Raw genomic sequence first — 20,627 nt, 5'->3', positions numbered from 1 at the left:
AGTGTTCTTTCTAACCCATTTCTTATTTTATATGTGCTATTCGGTGATTTGAATTCTCTGGTATTTAAAAGTAATACCTGTCAACAGGTCAGCTGATCAACCTGGCATTGTAAAAGCAAGTCAGCAGAGCAGGAGGCATACAATTGAGGATTAGAGTTTGCCTGGGGGGGGTCTTAAGTAGACTGACTTTGCTGCAGTCTGAGTTTTATATGAGTGATTCTTGGCTTGCAATACATACAAGCCTCATCCCAGCCTATGAACTGCAATACTTGCAGCAATGTACATAGCAGGATAACCACAAACCCCTCACCGCATCTCTCTTACAATACTCCCAACTTGCAGTGTGAGAGTAACAACTGCAGACAACACAGCAGGGTTGTAGCAAGCTTCTGTTTCATCCTAAGCCCTAAGATATATTGTAGTGCTTTTGTAAACCACTGTCTAATATGCAACTTGACCCTCAACATGTGGTTTTAACCCTGGACTAAACTGGGCTGTGATAAGTCACACTCTCCCAGCCAAAGCTGAAAAATTAAAATAAAACTAAAACACCTGAGTTAGAAAAAGCTTGAGCTTCTCTGTTCTTTGATGCCATTTGTTTTGCAGAGAGCAGCCTAGTAGTAAATCACAATTGTGCTGAAATTTTGGGATTTCTCTATATTTATTTCCACAAGTAGCTTTCACTTCTTCTTTAGAGGACATTTCAATATGGCTTATCACTTAGACCCATGAAATTGTTTATCTTCCATGGAATGGCCCAGTTTTGTAATTTTATGTGCTTATGGAATAGGGACCATTCCCCAGTGGTAAGGTTGCCTGCTTAGCACAATGTGAGAGGAGCCAAACACATCCTCCCATCTGTCAAGTTGGGGGGGGGGGAGTAAGGGACACTGAGCCTTTGAGCAAGAAGAAGTAAACCCAGCTCTCCAGTGCTTAAGGTACAGTGATGCATCCAGTAATATGCCAGTGATGTGTAAGTGTATATGATCTCAGAAAGCTTAAGCTATCAGTGATGTAGTTCCTACATTTTCTAGGTCATGGGTCTCTGATTCAAGGGTTAGGGATCTGGCTGAATTTCAAGATCAGTGTGCCCCCCTATCTTTCTGTATGTGGGAAATTGCACTGCACAGTGATTCACACACCATATTAAGGGAACAGCAAACCTTAATGGTTTAATATCACTATTGGCCATATGCCACAGCTGAGCAGTAGTAGTTCAAGAAGACAGTTCACTAGCCCTTGAGAGCCATATATTGCTTTTTATATGGCATCGTTCATCCAGAAGGGTACCAAAGTGCTATGCATGTGAATATATATTCATTAGCCTCGGCAATAGCAAATGCTATCATTTATATTATGTTACAGAGTTCCATTATAAACCTCTTTATTCATTTGCTCATCTCTTTATCCTTTTAGGCTCAGACTTTATATGCTTGCTGTACAGTCATAGGGCATTGTGCTTTTGTTTTAAATAAAACATATTAAAAGTGCCTCTTTTTAATGAAATTCTGACGCTAATTCCTCAAATATATGGAGGGGGGAGAATTGACATATTTGTACTTTTAAAGTAGCAAGACTTTTAAATTTCACCGTCTTTTGCAGTTCTGCACTACTGTCTGTGTTTAGAAATGCTGCTTTGTACCTGTTTAATTGGTTCCCTTTTTAAGATCTATTGAAAGCCCTTTCTGGACTTAGGAAATAGTTCTAGATGAGCTGAAAGGGGATTGCAAAGACTTTTGTTGTCAGAACAGAGCAGGAGAAATCGCTCTGTCCATTTATCTGCCGAATAATCAGACTACTCCAAAACCTCATTCCACACCTCTTACTCCTTCAGCCCCTTACTCTTTTGCTTTCTCATTTTTATTGTTCTACATTTCCTGACACTGATTATTGTCTCTGTTAGCTAGATTCACTCACGCTTTCTGGTTGGAAAAACCTGACCAAGTGGCTGCTCAAGCACTTTATTTCGAAGATAATGAAGAGAATACAGAGTTCAGTTCTCAGGGACTGCCCCCTGGTGCTATACTGGATAAGTTGCCTGCAGGCACAAAGCACTACCTGCCCAAGGGACAATTTTGTCTTTTCATTTCCAGCCAGCTAAACTTTATGTCCAGGGATGCGGGTGGCGCTGTGGGTTAAAGCCTCAGCGCCTAGGACTTGCCGATCGAAAGGTCGGCGGTTCGAATCCCTGCGGTGGGGTGCGCTCCCGTCGCTCGGTCCCAGCGCCTGCCAACCTAGCAGTTCGAAAGCACCCTCGGGTGCAAGTAGATAAATAGGGACCGCTTACTAGCGGGAAGGTAAACGGCGTTCCGTGTGCTGCGCTGGCTCGCCAGATGCAGCTTGTCATGCTGGCCACGTGACCCAGAAGTGTCTGCGGACAGCGCTGGCTCCCGGTCTTTAGAGTGAGATGAGTGCACAACCCTAGAGTCTGTCAAGACTGGCCCGTATGGGCAGGGGTACCTTTACCTTTAAACTTTATGTCCAGTACTAGTATGGCTTTCTTTCTTGCCCTTTGTCTCCTGTTTCTTGCTTGCTGCCTTAACACTGGTACTAACTGATCCTTCCAGGCCTTTTTGTATAGTTGGCACTTGCTCTCAACTTTTGACCGCCAACCCATATTCCAGCCATCTTCTGCTGCTGTCCACAACTCATTCTCTTCTGCTGTCTGATAACAGACCAAACAAAGCTCCTTTGCTCAGGAACATATGGGAGTTTGGTTTAAGATGCAAAGCTGAAGTGCATCTAATTGAGATGTACCAAAAGAAGAATTGACTGCTTGTCCTGTTTAAAGAGTGTCTATTCCCAACCGGCACACCTCTCTTTAATTGCCTCTGATGGAAGCAGAATAGTGTAGTGTACAAAAGCAGCTGGTTTTATAAGAGAAACAAGTCTAACGTTTGACACCCATGTGGCCACTCAGCATAAATATTCTATTAGTTGTGCAATTAAAATGTGTAGCTTCATAAGGAAAAGCAATGCTCCACATTGATTTGCAGGGATCAAGTGAGAAATCTTTTGGTGTGTTGATCCCTGTAATGAGCAATCTTGCCATACAAGGACAAAAAACTCAATTTTCCAGCTGTCATCATTGCATAGAAAAAGCAAAAATGTCGAATACTGGATTCACCTATGATTAAAGCCTCTTTGAGGGAAGTTCCACCAGGAATGAGCTTGGTTCATCATATCTTTTCCTATAATTATAGCTTGAAATGCAAACAAATGCTGTCTCACAAACATTTTATATCTATTGCTTTATGAGTGTAAGCTGGCCCCACTGAGCCCAGTGCAGTTATTCACACATATCAAGTTGTTTGCATGCATTAGAGTTTGCAGAATAGAATCTGAATACATGTAATTCCTTAGAGTAGCCTGCTACGGTAAGAATACAACAGGGATTGTGGTCGACAAAGGTTAGGAGGAGACAACTTCCCAAAAGAGATGCAGCTTGGGGGAAGGGGGGGGGAATCAATTTAATTAGAATGGATTCTTTTCATAGATAGCTTAAACCAACACACCAAATTCACTGCCTGAAATATGACTTTCTATCAGTATTGATATAATTACATAAAACTCTAAGAACAGTGTTTCTTCAGTTCTATCCTACAACTTTGAGAAAGAGAGATGCAATTTTTATCTATGGACCATTGTTGATTAGGATGGGAAACCCAAAGCACATTTATTATGGAAATGTTTGCATTAAAGTCAGCACCATTGCTCCATTTTAAGTGTGTGGTGGACTGGAGCTTTAATCTCTATGGAATTCCTTAAGACTTCGTCATTAGTACTGCAGTAAAAATGTGATTAAAAGATGAGAGGCTTGAAAGGCAGTGGGAAGAGGCAATGCACCCCAGGATTTCGAATGCGACCTTGTTGATTAACACCTCAAAAGCCAATTTAATTAATTTATTTCATTTCCAGGGAAGTTCCATGTTCAGGGAAGTTTTTAATCTGTGATATTTTAGTGTATTTTTGGTTTTTATGGAAGCCGCCCAGAGTGGCTGGGGAAACCCAGCCAGATGGGCGGGATACAAATAATAAATTATTATTATTATTATTATTCCAGTTTTCACTATATGGTGTGTTGTTGTTTTTTAAAAAATATGTTTTTGTGTTAATGTAATAATCCTGGGGAGGTTCCAATGGGGTCAGATGGGCTCAGTCATGCAGCATGGCGATACCTCCATCTCCTGAGTCACTAGGGTCCATCTCAAATTTGGACACCTTGCTTGTTAGGCCATCCTTGCTTGTTAGGCCAGGCATGAACAGACAAGTCAGGCCCAGCCTTCCTGGAGGAGTGGGAACAGCCTTGTTGGTTGCCCTAAATTACCCCCCCCCCTCCACTCAAAAGTACAGGGGGCATGTCACTTGTTGGATCAATGTCTTCAGTTCTCTAACTATGTGTTGTACCTACTGTGCCTTTCAACTTTATCCTGCTTATGTATCACACTGATATGAGTATTAAATATTTTGGTAGAAACTGTAATCTGAGTTTGAGTTCTTCATTCAGTAGGAGCCAGGACAGTGATTTGGATATTTGGATACAGAATTTGGAAACAACAACAACAACCACACCTTATGCAGTTTACCTGTATAGAGAAGCTTTTTAATGTTTAATGTTTTATTATGTTTTTATATCTGTCAGAAGCTGCCCAGAGTGGCTGGGGCAACCCAGTCAGATGGGTGGGGTACAATTATTATTATTATTATTATTATTATTATTATTATTATTATTTTATTAGTTTGGCAGTATAACATTTCATAGATAGGCAAAAGTGCACAGCAATTTTTAAAAATGAGAAATTTAGATGTGGAACCATTTCTTATACCTTGAAATATATTAAAGCAATGAAGAACATTTTATGATGCTATTCGGTTTGCAGCAAATAGCATAAAGGAAGAAATGTCTGGTTCATGGCTAAGGCATCAAGAAATAAGAGAGCTAAGAAGAGGCCTGCTAGATCAGGCCAGTGGCCCATTTAGTGCAGCATTCTGTTCTCAAAGTGGTCAGTTAGGTGCCTACAGGAAATAGCCTGTGAGCAGGACCTGAGTTCAGTTTTTTAATACCATAAACATTGTGGAATGATGTTAATCATTCGATCATTTAATGTGAATGGTCACGTAAATACTACATAAGCAAGGAGTGCCTTGAATAAATGGATTTTACAAAAAGAGAAATTTATTGTCTTTACACCTCCAATATTACTTGGCCACCTACATCTTTTTTATACTTTTGGGAGATATGAATGTTTGCTGCTTCATCCATGAAAGCTAGATTTCACATAATCTAATAAATAAATAAATAAAGCCTGATATTGTGAGCTCCTTTTTCATTAATCGCTCTATAACTTTGGTTTGTGGGACGCGGGTAGCACTGAGGGTTAAACCACAGAGCCTAGGACTTGCCCATCAGAAGGTCGGTGGTTCAAATCCCCGCGAAGGGGTGAGCTCCCGTTGCTTGGTCCCTGCTCCTAGCAGTTCGAAAGCACGTCAAAATGCAAGTAGATAAATAGGTACTGCTCCAGTGGGAAGGTAAACAGCGTTTCCGTGTGCTGCTCTGGTTCGCCAGAAGCGGCTTAGTCATGCTGGCCACATGACCTGGAAGCTGTACGCCGGCTCCCTCGGCCAATAAAGCGAGATGAGCGCCGCAACCCCAGAGTCGGTCACGACTGGACCTAATGGTCAGGGGTCCCTTTACCTTTTTAACTTTGGTTCACTTTCTGTGCATCATTCCAACATTTAACCAAGTCAGCCATGGACAATAAAATTATTACACGTAATATTACATAATAAGAAGAAAATGACAACAACTAATAACTTGAACAGTGAAACAGTGAAACTGTTAGACAGACAAGCACGGTCTCCCTCAAATTAACAAAATGCCAATTCAAGGCGTCCGACTTTCTGTTACAGTTACATATTCATTTTTTCATGCATTTCTTTCTTGACAAGATGTGACAGCTCATTCATTTCTGTGTGTGCATGTTGAGGTTGGCACTAAATGTGTACTTCAATGCTGCTTAGTGTGTTGACTCTTCTTTTGCATGGTTTGGTACATTTCCAGATTATAGCTAGCTGTATTGTGGGGGTGGGGGACTTCAAAAAGTGTATTGAACCAGGATGTTGTGGATGATATAATGAGAAGCTTATGTTGAAACAGGGGTGGTGTTTTTTTAAAATGTGGACATAAACAAAAATCCTAAATTCATGTTGAGGGCTATGTGAATTGTCCTCAAGTTAAGTGTGTTATAAAAGGAAGGGCATTTGTTCCCAACTTTTCACATAATTATTGTTTTTCATAGCTCCCTTGAGTTGTAGTCACACTGAAAATAACAGCTCCAGCAAAATCGCATTTCATCTTCATTGAAACCTAGATAAATCTGCAAATTATGTGGTGTAAAATTATTTTTATAGGATATGGGAAGGCAAGGCTGTGAATAGAGCTTCTTATTTCATTTTAACATTTGCAATTAAGACTTTCAGTGGGTAGTTTGAGAGAAAAGTAGCTTCAAATTCAAGGCAGCAATGCTTAATGGGTTTTTATTTCTCTCACAAGCCCACATTGAAGAAACGCGTTGGGAAAGAGTGATAATTTTAAGACAAATGAGAGAACTATACTGCATGTTTTCTCGAAAAGATAATTGCTCTGTCTTTCCTGATTTACCTAGTTGTAGGCTGACAAAACTTAACAAACCCGTGTTAATTCTTTGGTTCTGCAAATGCTTGCCTGTTGTGCAGACTTGTTGTATACAGTACTTTGAAACAGTGGGAGGAAGCTCACACAACTGGTGACTCTGAGAATGGCTGCTTACCCAATTGTGCGGTAGGCAGCTATTTTGGCCTGTCACAGAAAATTACCACTCCCAGGGAGCAATGTCTGGGAACAACGACAGGCAGACTGGGGGATTCCCAGCCCAGCCGCTGTGGATTGGTGAGCTTTCCCACCAGCTGCTTGATTTAAATTCCAGCTGGCCCGGCCAGGCTGAGTGGATGGGGGTTGGGAGCACATGAAGGCCAGCTGAGCCCAACCCTAGGGTCTCTGTCCAAAAACCTTCATCAGCTTGGGAGGGTCATCTTGCAGAGGACCCATTAATCCTGGGTCTGACCCTGCCATGTGGCAGCCCTCCACCAGTGGGGCTGGAAGGATATACACGCAAGGCCTAAGCCAAGCCCAACAACCTACATGTGGAATCAATAAAGTTCTGGCCAATTTTTTAATCCTGGAATGTTGCCCTGTCCAGTTTGTTCTCTTTCACAGGCTAGGCCTTGCCTAGGGGTGTGTGTAGCAGATGTGCCCCTGCCTAGGGGGAGGGGTCATTGTGAGTGGGTCCGCAATTCTTTTTCATTCTTTATAGCTTCTCTAGTCAGTTGCACATATATCAAATATTAAGCACAAAATATATAGCTGCTTGCAACAGTGCAAGTTGTGTCTACAGCACTTTCTCCCTTCCAGTTTGTAGAACTCACCACACAATTTCAGGGTCATGTTTGGTTCTTATGTATATATAGTCAGACATACAGTGGTACCTCGGGTTAAGTACTTAATTCGTTCCGGAGGTCCACTCTTAACCTGAAACTTACCTAGTCCCTCAGCTCACCTTGTTGCTCAGTTCCTGGTTCACTTCTGGCTGCTTTCTCCAACTTAACCTTGACAACATGATGGTTTAATGGAGCGGACACAGTTGTACCGTTCATAGCGATACAGATACAGGCTGTGTACACAACATACATTTAAAGTACACATGTATCTGCAAAGAATCCAGATAACTGTCTTTTATCTCTCATAGAGTTGCGGTTCCCAGCACCCTTGACAGTCTTGAGGTTGTTTTTCTTGGGGGGGGGGGAGTACTTTACATGTATGGTGTGTGTACTGCCACAGTTTCACGTGATTTCTCTTCCTTAAACTAAACTTGAACCACTTATGCAAGCTGTCCTGTGAATCAAACTAAGCAATAAATTAGTGAGGTTTTTCATAAGAGTTTAACGTAGAACAAATTGATAACAGATTATTCCTGACTTTCTGTTTTGTTTACTATGCTGTATCTTTATAATATTTTATTTTAAATGCAGGTGAACCAAGGAAATTTGACCCAAAGTTCAGAGGACCTATTCACAACAGGTAAATACTTCTGATTTAGTATATTAAACTCCTGCATTGTTTTTCTGTGAACAGAAGAAAAATATGCACTTAACTTAAAAAATCATATCAGTTTTTATTTGTGTCCAGATGTTGTCTCTTTCTGTACTTTGGAAGTGAGGGGAAACTTTTTTCTTCCAATATAATGATGCTGCTGATGTAAGAGATTCGCAGAGTCTGCATGTTCCTCTTGCCATATGAGGGCTTTCATAAATGGCACGTCCATTGAGGGGTTGTCTCCCCTACTTCAACTATAATGTTTAGGAACTGTTACTATGTGAAGTCCACCAGCTGAACTGGTGTGAAAATCACACTAAGCCAAACTATGACTTGGTGGGACTGTGCAAGCTCGCATACACCTGGAAAGGAGCTCACAGCTACTTTGCTCCTTCCCCTTCCTTTTACTGCCACACTAAGGCTTAGCATGTTCTCTGAACCCAGGCTCATGGGCTCATGACCAGGAAATAAATCTTGAGCCATGGCTCAATAAAAATGTGGTCCCATTTTTGAAAGAAGGATTTTGAGGCATTTTGCACTGCTCATCATTGCTTTCTCGGTAATGACAAGTACGGTAGTGACATTTCAAGCCGTTCTAGAAATAGCATGCTAATATTTTCCGATGTGGGAGGTGCCATTTCCCCAGTACAGCCTAAATGCTAAGTTTTTCTATGTTAAGAAAAGTGGATATGGGTGACTAATAGTGCACATCTTCAAGATACTGTCAATTCACAAACATAAGCATGAAGATGCGTGTTCATGAGATCATGCTATTTCAAAAGGTAGATAACAAGCATAGGAATTAAATATTGCCACATCTCGTGCTGCCATTGCTCATGAATCGCACTAGCACATCAAAAATAAAATCACATTTGAAATATAAGGTATTCTTAGAACCATTTGTGAATGCATTCTTTACTAGGGAGTGCTTAAATGTGGTGTGATTAAGCAATCCCACTTTACTTTGTTTTAACTATCATGATATATAATGTGCCTGAAGAGGACTGAAGATGGAAAGCCAGTAGAGAAGCATTACAAGCAATGTACTTTAACCTATAGCAGGCGTATAAGACGAAAACCAATGAAATATTATAAAAAAATTCAAAGGGCTGCAACAGGCATCCCCAAACTCGGTCCTCCAGATGTTTTGGGACTATAACTCCCATCATTCCTAGCTAACAGGACCAGTGGTCAGGAATGATGGGAGGTGTAGTCCCAAAACATCTGGAGGGCCCAGTTTGCCTATGCCTGACCTATAGTCTTCACTTGAGGCAGAATTCCTATTAAGCTTAATGGGATGCTTGGTATCTTTCAAAAACTGCATGCTGCATAGCAGTTTATTCGCAGTTATCTTCTGATTTTAGACCCCTGTTTTATACCATGATGCCCTAATACAAACATATAGTTACCATGACAATAGCTGCAGATACTGCAGTTATTTGTATTGTGCTACATGTGCACGACCACAGAATATTATGGCTATTATGCAATTATCATTCAAATGTGGTGTATTTTATACAACGCTCGGAGAAATGCTATATGGGGAGTTTGCATTTCCCACCCAAACACAGTCCCACATACAGTTAACACATAATCAAGAGCTTTATTTTGTCTTGTTGTCTTTCTTTAAAAACAAGAATCATTTGACCTTGGTACATACATTATTTTTGGACCTGATTATACTGTGTGACTGCAGTGCCCTGTGATAAAAAATATATCACTATTATTTCAGACATTGGACAATATTTTTAGCTCTCTAATTGCCAAGAAAGGTGGCGTGTTTAGTGCCAACACTGGCATATTTAGTTGCCGCTAGTGTTTCTTATCTCACCCTCCCCGCCTTCAGTGAATGCTGATATTTTGGTGGAAGGGGTGATGATCTTCTGTCCCTTTTTATGGCCCTGAGTTTAACTTTAAAGAGCTGAGCTCACACATTATATTTGGTGTATAACTCAAAGTATGTGTGCGTAGTACACTCTACTAATTTACATCTGTTCCTAAAATAAGCAATGTAACATATGCAAGGATAAAGGAAAATATCAATCTATACTTAATTTTTAGGTGGGCAGTTCTAACAAGCTTTTGGCTACATGTGTTGGGGAAGTGGGATCTCAGCTGTCCATCATAAGTACCTGATTCATCTCCAAGTCTGCTGGATGCTTACACATGAGTGTCTTCTTTGCATAGTGTCTACAAGTAAGAAATCTAACACATGTAGGCTTGAATTTTATGACAAATATGAAAAAAATGTGCACGATTAATTTATTTGCCTGTACACATTGTAAAGCAAGACACAGTTGCATGGTTGTCGAACAGTTTCAGTCGAGGCAGTCATTTGTTTGGGTGAGGCAGGACCGATTCCGCTGCCTGACCATGGATATCCAGTATGTTTGTCAGATCCAGCCCAGGGTCATCTATTGATTAACGTTGATAGAAGGTTATTTTCCTATGACACTCATCATCTTTTTAGTATAGGAAGCTTCTTGAGATGTCAGTACAGTTCCAGAATCTGTAATAATATTTAATCAAGACTACCAAAAGGCCAAACCTAAAGCAGAATGACGTTTTGTTTTATTTTTTCAGGTATACTATAATTATATGCAAAATAAAAACCCATTTGCAATAGAAGTTTACCAGAAATAGACACCTGAAAAGTTTTCCAATAAGGCTTGTTGGTACCATTTATAGTCCATAGAAGATCTGCGTCATGTGATTGCACATGTAAGATTAGTGTGTAGGGTAGATGTGTATTTTGGTACATAGGAACATAGGAGGTTTATACTAAGTCACACCACTGGATAATCTAGCTCAGGATTACCTACACCAACCAACAGCTGCTCTCCAGAGTTTCAGTCAGGATTCACTCTCACCCCTACCTGGAGATCTATGTTTTCTACAACCGAACTCCATTTTCCTGACACATGGCTTCCTTCATTGTCTTCTTGACTGTACCCTATATTTTCATAAGAAGACAAGAGGAGACTGATGTACAAAAGCAACAGCCTATTATTTGTGGCATCCTATTTCCCACAGCAGCCAAGCATGTTGTTCCCAAAAGCCCCAGGATGGAGGACATCCTGACATAGGCAGCTGTCATATAACTGGTGGGCTCGTCTACAGGTGCTCTCACTAGTAGCTGAGACCCAGACCTTCATGATGACCTGTGATAGGACCGATTGTAACAGGGCCCATATCTGCAGGGGGACTGAGTTTCCTTTCCTTTCCTTAAAAGCAAGTTTCTTATCAGAATTCTTAGAAGGAAAGTTATGAAGCAAAACGCACAGGCAAACTTTTAAAGTGATGAGCCAACTTGGCTGTTCCTGCTTCTCAGTCTTTTTGGCCAAAGAGAAAAGTGAGAGCTGTGATTGAAAAGTGGATTGTTTGGTCTAGTACAGGACAGTCCAACATGGAGCCCGAGGGGAACATTTGACAAGTGTGTGCATGCACCCACCCACCGCTGCAGTCCTCATGCTGTCTTCCTAAAGCCAGGTAAGCAGGGGGCTGGGATTGGGGAAGGAGGCATGAGGGCTCTGACAGAATCCTAGAGTCTTCCAGCCTCCTTCCTAAAGCCTGGTGCCTTGCTTAGCTAGTTTTGGGAAGGCAGCATGAAGACTGGCGGTGGGGAGCATCAAACTTTGGCCTTGGTTCCTCCCCCCCCCCGCCATGTTAAAAGGCAGTGTGCAGCCCACAGATTCTGTGTCGAAGTACTCTTGCAGCCCACTTGGTGTAAAAAGTTGGACCACCCTAGTCTAGTAGGTTCCTTGCCACGCAACTCTGGGCATAACATAATGCATTGAATAGTCAAGACACCTGCTGTTCACTGCAGAGGAGTGGGGATGCAGAGAAGGCTTCAAGAAATCTAAACCTGTGCAAATTAAGACTTAGGTGAAATGGCTAAAATGTTTTGAATGCAAATACATTATTGAGAAAATGTTGCAAATGTGCTTTTGTTGTTTTCCTGGAAAAGAGAAAAATGAGACCACCAGCAATTACTTATCAATTTTAGTTTTCTCTCTGTGGGAAAAAAATGGCAAAGATAATAACAATGGCACTGTGATGTTCAAAGCAGCATTTTAAGTACATAATGTTCTTTTCTACCCGCCCGTGTACTTTGTTATTATTAGTATTATAGTTGATATTTTGAAAATAGATAGAAGAGCCTTGAGTGAACATTTAGTGAGAGGTAACTATTGAACTTGATGGAGGAAGCTGCATTAATATTAATAAGGGAAATTGTATTAATGGAGCTATTTCTGTGATAAGTTCCCTAGTTACATAGGAAAAACATTTACAGATAAAATGAATAACAGACAGATGCTAAATAATATTTTTATCAGTAGGCTTTTGTATCCTAAAGCTTGTATTTTTTTAGTATGTGGCCTGATCTTTATTGATTAACTTGAGTTATTTTTCAGCATATGTGGCAAATAGAGATCTGAATAGTCTGCCATGGACATATGCTATGTCTGAGATGAATATTCTTAATTTTAAAAAGTGATTCTGGAGAGGTGAAAGCTAATCATCTCCAAAACAGACTTTCTGAATAGTCAGGATTTTTAAAATCCTGTTTGGGTCCTTCCTGTATTACAGCACATTCTTATGTAGGTCTGTTGAGGCATACAGTCCATTGAATTCATTGGACCTTGCTTCCTGGTAAGCATTTGTTATTTTAGCCTTTGTCTTGTAGGCGATCTTACTGCACCAGAAATTGCACAGTGTCAGCAGAATGGCACCACAGTAAATTGTGACTGTGTGGTGATGTCACTTATGGTAAGTATGGGTGACTGGCAGCAAGGACAAAATAATTTAAATAAATGATGTCAACATTCTAGCTATAAAAGGCGAGTTTCTCCTGCACTGCTACAAATGTTTTTGAAAATTGATGAATACCTTAGTTACAGCACAGTATGACAAACAGTACTAAAATAAGAAGTAGTTTGTGCTATTGGGTGAAAGAGAGAAGGCGGAACTGCTCAGCACCTACTTTACTCTGTCGTCATCAAAAAGTAAAGCAGTGCCCATCCTGGTGATAACAGAATAAATGATGGAGAGAGCTGTAGCCTAAGGTAGGAAAAGAGGTGATACAGGAACACCTAGCTACTTAAAACGAATTCAGATCTCCGGGGCCTGATGAGCTTCAGTTTGGTTTCTTCCCCTTCAAATCATTTTCCTAACAAAAATTCTACTAATTTCTGCATGATGCATTTCCATAGTATTTATTTATTTAAAATATTTAAAATTCTCATATATCTCATTTCTTAATTGATTTAATTGATTCTCTCTGATTGGCAACTAGCAATAAAGTTTAAAATAATTGTAATGCAAAAGAGAGAGAAACTAACACTTAATTAAAAAAACAAATACTAAGTAGAGCTCCATCAGGCTTAAAACAATTCATTTAACAGAGCTTAAAGCACATTTCCATATGGAAGTCTATTCATGAGGGAGCAAAGTGGGCCTCTCTTCTGAGGTGACTTCCAGTACCTTGGTACAGGTACTAAGGAAGACCTTCCCCTGGTCCTGCCTATACGTATCTGTGGACCTTGAGTACTATGTTGAAAATTTCATAGATGGGCATATTCGTGTGGGAAAAATTAGTCCTTCAGATACCCAAACTGTAAAGAATTGGGACCAACATTTTGAGTTGATCCCAGAAACAAATCGGACACGTGTGCAGTTGTTTCCAATAGTGGTATCACATAATCCCAGTAGTCACCCACCATTAACAGCCTGACCACTGCATTTTGAAGCAATTCTAATTTATCTTTCAGATGTTTTGAGTGGGCACATAACATGCAACATGTGAATTTGACTAACTTGAGTTTGCAAACATAGATGCCATACATGCACACTACTCAGGGAGCCGAAGCTGATTGCATCGTCCTTTGAAATGCACACTCAGTGGGAGAGTAGGGTTCACCCTGTGTGTTGTGTGGTGTGTGTGTGTGTGTGTGTGTGTGTAGGGAGTGGATTTCAAGATTTCAATATTGTACTTATCTGACCATACTGTTCTGATATATATGTTAACTTCTGTGTATCAGTTGTAGCCTGATTTGATTAACGCTTACCATAGATAAAAGGAAAGCCATGAAGCTGTTCTCCATTGAGATGTGCATTGTATGTCTAGTATTTGAATGATAGAACACTGTTACACTATTGTACATAAGGGATTGTCTCTGCATCGGTGCTGTTGCTCCATTTCTAAATTTTAGCATCAGATTATAGTGCAGATGTTGCTGTTTTATGAATAATACATCAGATTCTGGATACTACTGCACCAGTAATATAACAAGTGATGCAGTATTTACTCCCAAAGACTAATATTTCTCATAGAATTGGGAATTTCATAGACATGTCTACACTTTGGATGCTGGTGAGGGAGCATCTAAACTAGAGCTGTCAAGTAATTAAAGGCTTTTAGTTGATTAGCTGTCTTGCTTTTAATCAATTAATTAGACAAATTAAAGACAAGTGATGCTATTTCATGAAAACACCACTTGAATTAAATTGATAAATAAATTAGCATATGGGAGATTATTTTAAATGCATTTGTTAGATCAGGTTTAGATTGTCACTTTTCCAGAGAGGAATACACACCCAGCTATCGACCATTTGTATATGTTAATTTATTTAAATGTATGCATATAGGGAATTGTCTGTTGTTTAGATAACTAGCGTAGAAAGCAGCTGCGTGATTATGCCCGACTGAGAGTTGATGCACTCGGATCATTTAGAAGAGTGAACTCAACTTTCACAGTGTGGGCCAAAGTTAAGTAATCCTGTTGATTTCATTGGGAGAATTAAGCACATCTTTAACTATCTCTCACTGAAACAGATGGGACTTATTTGCGCTTAACTTTAATACCCTCTGTGTTTTCCTCTTCGAACTTTAATGCATATCTAAATAATATTAAAGCATTTGTTACTTTGTGATCTAATAAGCACAATAATTACATTTTGTCGGAAAATGCTAGATAACGTAAATACTTTATAGTCCCGGTATAACTGATTTGATGCTATTATCATTATCATTGCTTCATTATCCCTATACTGATTCCACTGAGGATCAGTAGGGAGAGCGAGCAGTACATGCATGCGCACACAAACATATCTAGATTCTGTACAGATGAATACTTGAACACTCTGAAGAGTACTGTTACCATAGTTTACCAGAATCACCAACAGCATGAATCATTATTACATAAATTAGATTCCTTCTCACTTTAATTCAATTCAGTCTTCAATAATGTTTCAGTTGGAATAGTTATTATTACCATTATAAATATCAACAAACATTATGAATATAGATATTTCCTATTAGAAGCTAAGTTTAATCAGTATGCTCTTAGTAATAACTAAGAAAGCTATTGGCAATCTTTATGTATGTAGAGAAAGAGATTAGGCTGCTAATATTTTGTTTGACTGTTGGCTACATGAATCCTTTGGACTCATGCAATATACATTTACAATGGAAAATTTAGAGCTTTGCTCTGGCAGTGATGCACACTTGAACACAGTGCTGTTGAAATAGCGTGCATATATTTTTATTTGCCAAATTTTCATCCTACTTCTGATTGTCACCCTTGAAATGGCATACAAAAGGTAAAAATGCACACATAGAAACAAACATTGCACTAGAATATAAATAGTATACTGCTTATTATTTATTCCCATAATCTCTGTGTTGCCCTTCAGTGTAAATATTTATCTGGGCCTCTGAGAAATCCCTACATTTTAAAAGTGTCTCAGTACAAAATAATAATATGGAGATTTTCACCACGTTCCCACCTCTGCCTCCTACCTATCAGAAGACAAATGTTTCAGGCAGCATTTTTTTCATAGAAGTTTCCTATTAATGGAGAAAATATACTTGGAATGAGCATGCAGTGCTAAATTTCCATGAGCAAAGGCTGTATTCTAGAGAAGGAAGAGGGAACTCTGAGATACATCAAGTAATAGGTTACCAGCTCAGTGGTGCAAACCATGTTATCTTAAATGCACCCCCCCTGTTTAAATAGTGCCAACAAAATAGTCCTCCTATGCATATTTAGGTGGGAGGAGCAGAGAAGGAGGTTTCATTGTGTGAACATTCTTCAAGCATAATGAATTCAATGGAGACAACCCTCATTCCAAGTATATTTAGTGCATTAAACCAATTCAACCACATACCTGTTCTCACCCTGCTCCTCCTCAGATTCCTTAACCAATGCAGCGCCTTTAGGAACTGCAGGTAGGAGGGGAAAGCAAATTATGTTTGAATCCCACCTGACACTAAACTCACCCCTTCTTAACCCAGCTCCTTTCTACCACCTCCACATTTAGTGCACTCAAGTATCTAAATAGAGACTGAACTGTTGGGAGAAAGAGAATTTTTTTAACATAAATGATCACAAAGGCAAAGCTAATACTTAACAGCAGCGCAAACTTTGTCAAACTAGAACATACACACAAAAATCATTGAAAGAAGTGGAGCATGGTTTGGTTACCTTGTCTTCTGGTTTTTACTCCTTACCTTTTCCATACATTTCGCCCTTGCATTACTACAGTACCATTTCATTGTGCCATCATGAGACTAATAAGATTAGATTTTTCTTCTTAATTTGTTCACGTCCATGATTTCAAGAGGCAGTGTCACAAATCACACGCCTATTAGTGCTATGCCCAATGACCTTTATTTTCTCTCTGTGAAGGCCTGAAGGGATTCCCCAATTAAGCCTCCAAGAGTATATGAACAAAAAGAGCTATAATTGGTGGCCAAGAGAGGCCCTGAAATTAACAGGAATAGAAGAAAATATACTCTTTCAACTGATTGATTGCAGGATATTACATTAGCTACACAAAAATGACTCTATAATTCAGTAACTTCAATCTCTCTTTCTGTCTGTCTCTCTCACCCCCCTACCCCAAGTTTACAATCCTTAAATTCAGAAAGCTGATTTTTTCTTGTGGTTGTTGCAAGGCCTCAGCCCTATTTAATTATACCTCTGGATGTGTTGGACAATGGTGAGCACTTTGCTTAGTTTCACAGGTTGAAAGATAGCCAGCTTTCTCCCCACTCTAGAACTGAAGCTTTGGGCTGCTTTGTAAAATAGGCTTAGCTTTATTGAATAGTCTTTGTGTTTCCAAGCAGATAACAGAAGTGGGAAGGGATGGCACAGGGAAAGCAAATGAAACTGGCTGTTCCTAAGAAGTTCAGATAATCCTTGGTATAAGACACCTTTTAAAAAAAAATACCAATTTCAGATGTTTTAATAAGGTACTAAGAATACCGTTTGAGAAAGGAAAGCTTACAGTATTAAGGTGGAAAACTCAACCCGCACTTCAGTATCCGGTTCCCCCCCCCCCAATACCTCCCTGTCCTGGGGCTGCTGATATGGTTTATGATTATAGTAATCCCTGGGCAACTATTCCTTTTTAGTGTGTTATCCTCATGATACCTAGGGTGCTCCATTAACCTGGTCGCCAGTTCTTCAATTATGTTTTTCTATCCACTTCTGTAACAATTTCCAGAGAAACAGCCATTTTAGTCTTTTGCGGCAAAAAACAGCTGCCTCCTAGCAATTTAAAGATTTGGTTTTAGTGTCGGATACTAACTGCGCATAATAAATAGTGCATGAGCTTTTAGTCCCATCCTTTCAGGGGAGTTCAGAACCCTTACTGCTAGCCTTACTGCTCCACCTGCTTCTGGGGCCGCACAACTCGGGGGACATGTTGTATGTTGGCCTCAGATATGCTCCTCAGCCTGCCTGTGTCCCACAGCCTTGAAGGCAAGTCTTGGGACTACACCCTTCATGCTTCAAGGTGCCCAAAGTTTGACAAATGCCCTTAACTACCTGATAATGTAGTATATAACTCCCACGCAATGGACCTATTTAATGGCTGACACTCATTAGGCAGATCTGCCACCAAATCAGTACAGAATAGGCAAAACACACACACACACTGCATACAATGGTGAGCAGCGATGCCTATGAAGGGCAGGAGGGTGGATGACAAGCAGCAAGAGGCAGGGAGGGGTTAAATAGCTTGAAGCCAAATGCCCAACCTTCTTTCCTTCAGTACCCACAAACACTGCTCACTAACTGATGATACCATTGTTTGGAGTGCGGCAGAGAAAAGCTTTTCCCACCTCTTTCCCCCACAGAATGGGTGGGAGTATGGGTGTCCAATCTTAGCTCCTAATGAAATGCAGACATTTTAAAGGGGGCAGTCTCGATGTAGGAGTGGTTGAGCTTTCAACTAAGCAGAAAGAGCAAACAGTCTCTAATGCATTGTGGATTTTTGAAGATATGTTCCCTGAGTGCTGGGCACTGTAGGAGGTATTGGTGGGCACAATGGCACATGTGTGTGCCAAGTTGGCTTGTCCTGTTCTAGATGTTCTATTTTTCAGCTAGCTGCATATTTTATCATTTTTTATTTATTTCTTTAAATAGTAGAGGGAAATATATTAAAATGCCATGGGCATTATTAATCATGCACAAATTGTAATTGTGTCTGAAATGTGTTCTGGTTTAATATGCTTCTATATGGCTCTGATAAAAACCAAGGCTTCTGCCTCCTAGATTATTCTCTTCTCACTGCCGCAATAAAGTACATTGGCCTGCTTCTTTTGCTCTGCAATGATTTAGGAGGAACAAAAAGCATAAGCTGTGTGCATAACCTGCACTGTAATTTGGTTTCATGACAAGTTTGCTGATACATTTTCCCTTTAAATCCAGGCAGAAAAATGTTGCCTTAAACTAGAAAAATGCATTTAACATATGCTATCCGGCCATAACAACAACATAGTTATTAGAGTAGAACTTAACATACAGACACCTTGCAGCTGAACTAGAATGTCAAAGACTTATTTAACCATCAGAATATGAAATACATAATTACCAATCCGATATGATCTAACATCTTGCTACTTTGTTAGAATTTATAGTAGCTCGGTACAAGGCACTGTAGGGAAATGAATCTCTGTGCGGTGCACCTAAGTTTATTCAGTATTCAACCTTCCTATGTTAATCTTACTGCATGTGTTTAATATTTAATGCTACCATAGCTGAGAACTGAATTCCTGGGTACAAGCTATTTCAGTCATGGTACTGAACTTATATACTGGCAGTGGCAGCCTGGGATGGGTGTGTGGAATTTATATTATATTCTAGGTAATTGTACTATGTAAAAAAAAAAAAAAAAAGGCTTTCCAATTTGTTTAAGCTGTACAAGAAATATAAAAGAAAATGATAGCAACAACAAAAGTTGCTTAGAGTATGCTAACCTTTCCGCAGCACTCAATATGTTACACTCAATATGCTCCACTCAATATGCCAGCAAATTTGGAAAACACAGCACTGGCCAGAGGATTGGAGAAGATCAGTCTACATCCCAATCCCAAAGAAGGGCAGTGCCAAAAAATGCTCCAACTACCGCACAATTGCACTCATTTCAAGGTTATGCTTAAAATTCTACAAGGAAGGCTCAAGCAGTATGTGGACCGAGAACTCCCAGAAGTGCAAGCTGGATTTAGAAGAGGCAGAGGAACCAGAGACCAAATTGCAAACATGCGCTGGATTATGGAGAAAGCTAGAGAGTTCCAGAAAGACATCTACGAGACATCACCTTGCCAACAAAGGTCCGTCTAGTTAAAGCTATGGTTTTCCCAGTAGTGATGTATGGAAGTGAGAGCTGGACCATAAAGAAGGCTGATCGCCGAAGAATTGATGCTTTTGAATTATGGTGCTGGAGGAGACTCTTGAGGGTCCAATGGACTGCAAGAAGATAAAACCTATCCATTCTTAAGGAAATCAGCCCTGAGTGCTCACTGGAAGGACAGATCGTGAAGCTGAGGCTCCAATACTTTGGCCACCTCATGAGAAGAGAAGACTCCCTGGAAAAGACCCTGGTGTTGGAAAAGATGGAGGGCACACGGAGAAGGGGATAACAGAGGACTAGATGGTTGGACAGTGTTCTTGAAGCTACCATCATGAGTCTGACCAAACTGCGGGAGGCAGTGGAAGACAGGAGTGCCTGGCGTGCTCTGGTCCATGGGGTCACGAAGAGTCAGACATGACTAAAAGACTAAACAACAACAACAACAACAACCTTTCCGCTGAAAAGATCTTGAAATTAGGTCGTGCATTAAATGGATTCTGCAAACCAACTCTTTTGAGCAGCTTTACCGGGATGTAAGAAGAGCCTGCTGGATCAGGCCAGTGGTTCATTTAGTCCAGTATTCCTTTTCTCGCCCTAGCCAACCAGATGCTTGTGAGAAGCCTTCAAGCAGGATCTGAATACAAGAGCACACTCTCTGCTGCTGTGGTTTCCAGCAACTGGTATTCAGAAGCATTGCTGCCTCCAATTGTGGAGGCAGAGCATATAGCCATTGCCTCATCCTCTCTTAATGCCATCCAGGTTGGTGGCCTTCCACATAGTTTATGTGCTCGGTGAAGTAGTCCTTTCCTGTATCTGTCCTGAATCCTCCAACACTCAGCTTCGTGGATGGATATCC

The 20,627-nt window shown here is 40.3% G+C and overlaps 1 protein-coding gene across 3 annotated transcripts in view; it reads left to right on the top strand.

Moving 5' to 3' along the window:
• SLC44A5 (solute carrier family 44 member 5) overlaps nucleotides 1-20,627 on the top strand; it is a 164,713-nt gene that overhangs the window by 85,585 nt on the left and 58,501 nt on the right. For all 3 annotated transcript variants that reach the window (XM_079982574.1, XM_079982572.1, XM_079982573.1), the window contains exon 2: nucleotides 8,068-8,116. In XM_079982574.1, the coding sequence (XP_079838700.1) occupies nucleotides 8,068-8,116 (49 nt within the window). The remainder of the gene's footprint in view (nucleotides 1-8,067; nucleotides 8,117-20,627) is intronic.

This window comes from Podarcis cretensis (genome assembly GCF_951804945.1).
Source record: "Podarcis cretensis genome assembly, chromosome: 6".
NCBI classification, from domain to species: domain Eukaryota; kingdom Metazoa; phylum Chordata; class Lepidosauria; order Squamata; family Lacertidae; genus Podarcis; species Podarcis cretensis.
The sequence above is the reverse complement of the archived record's forward strand: the minus strand, read 5'-3'. Positions and strand labels throughout refer to the sequence as shown.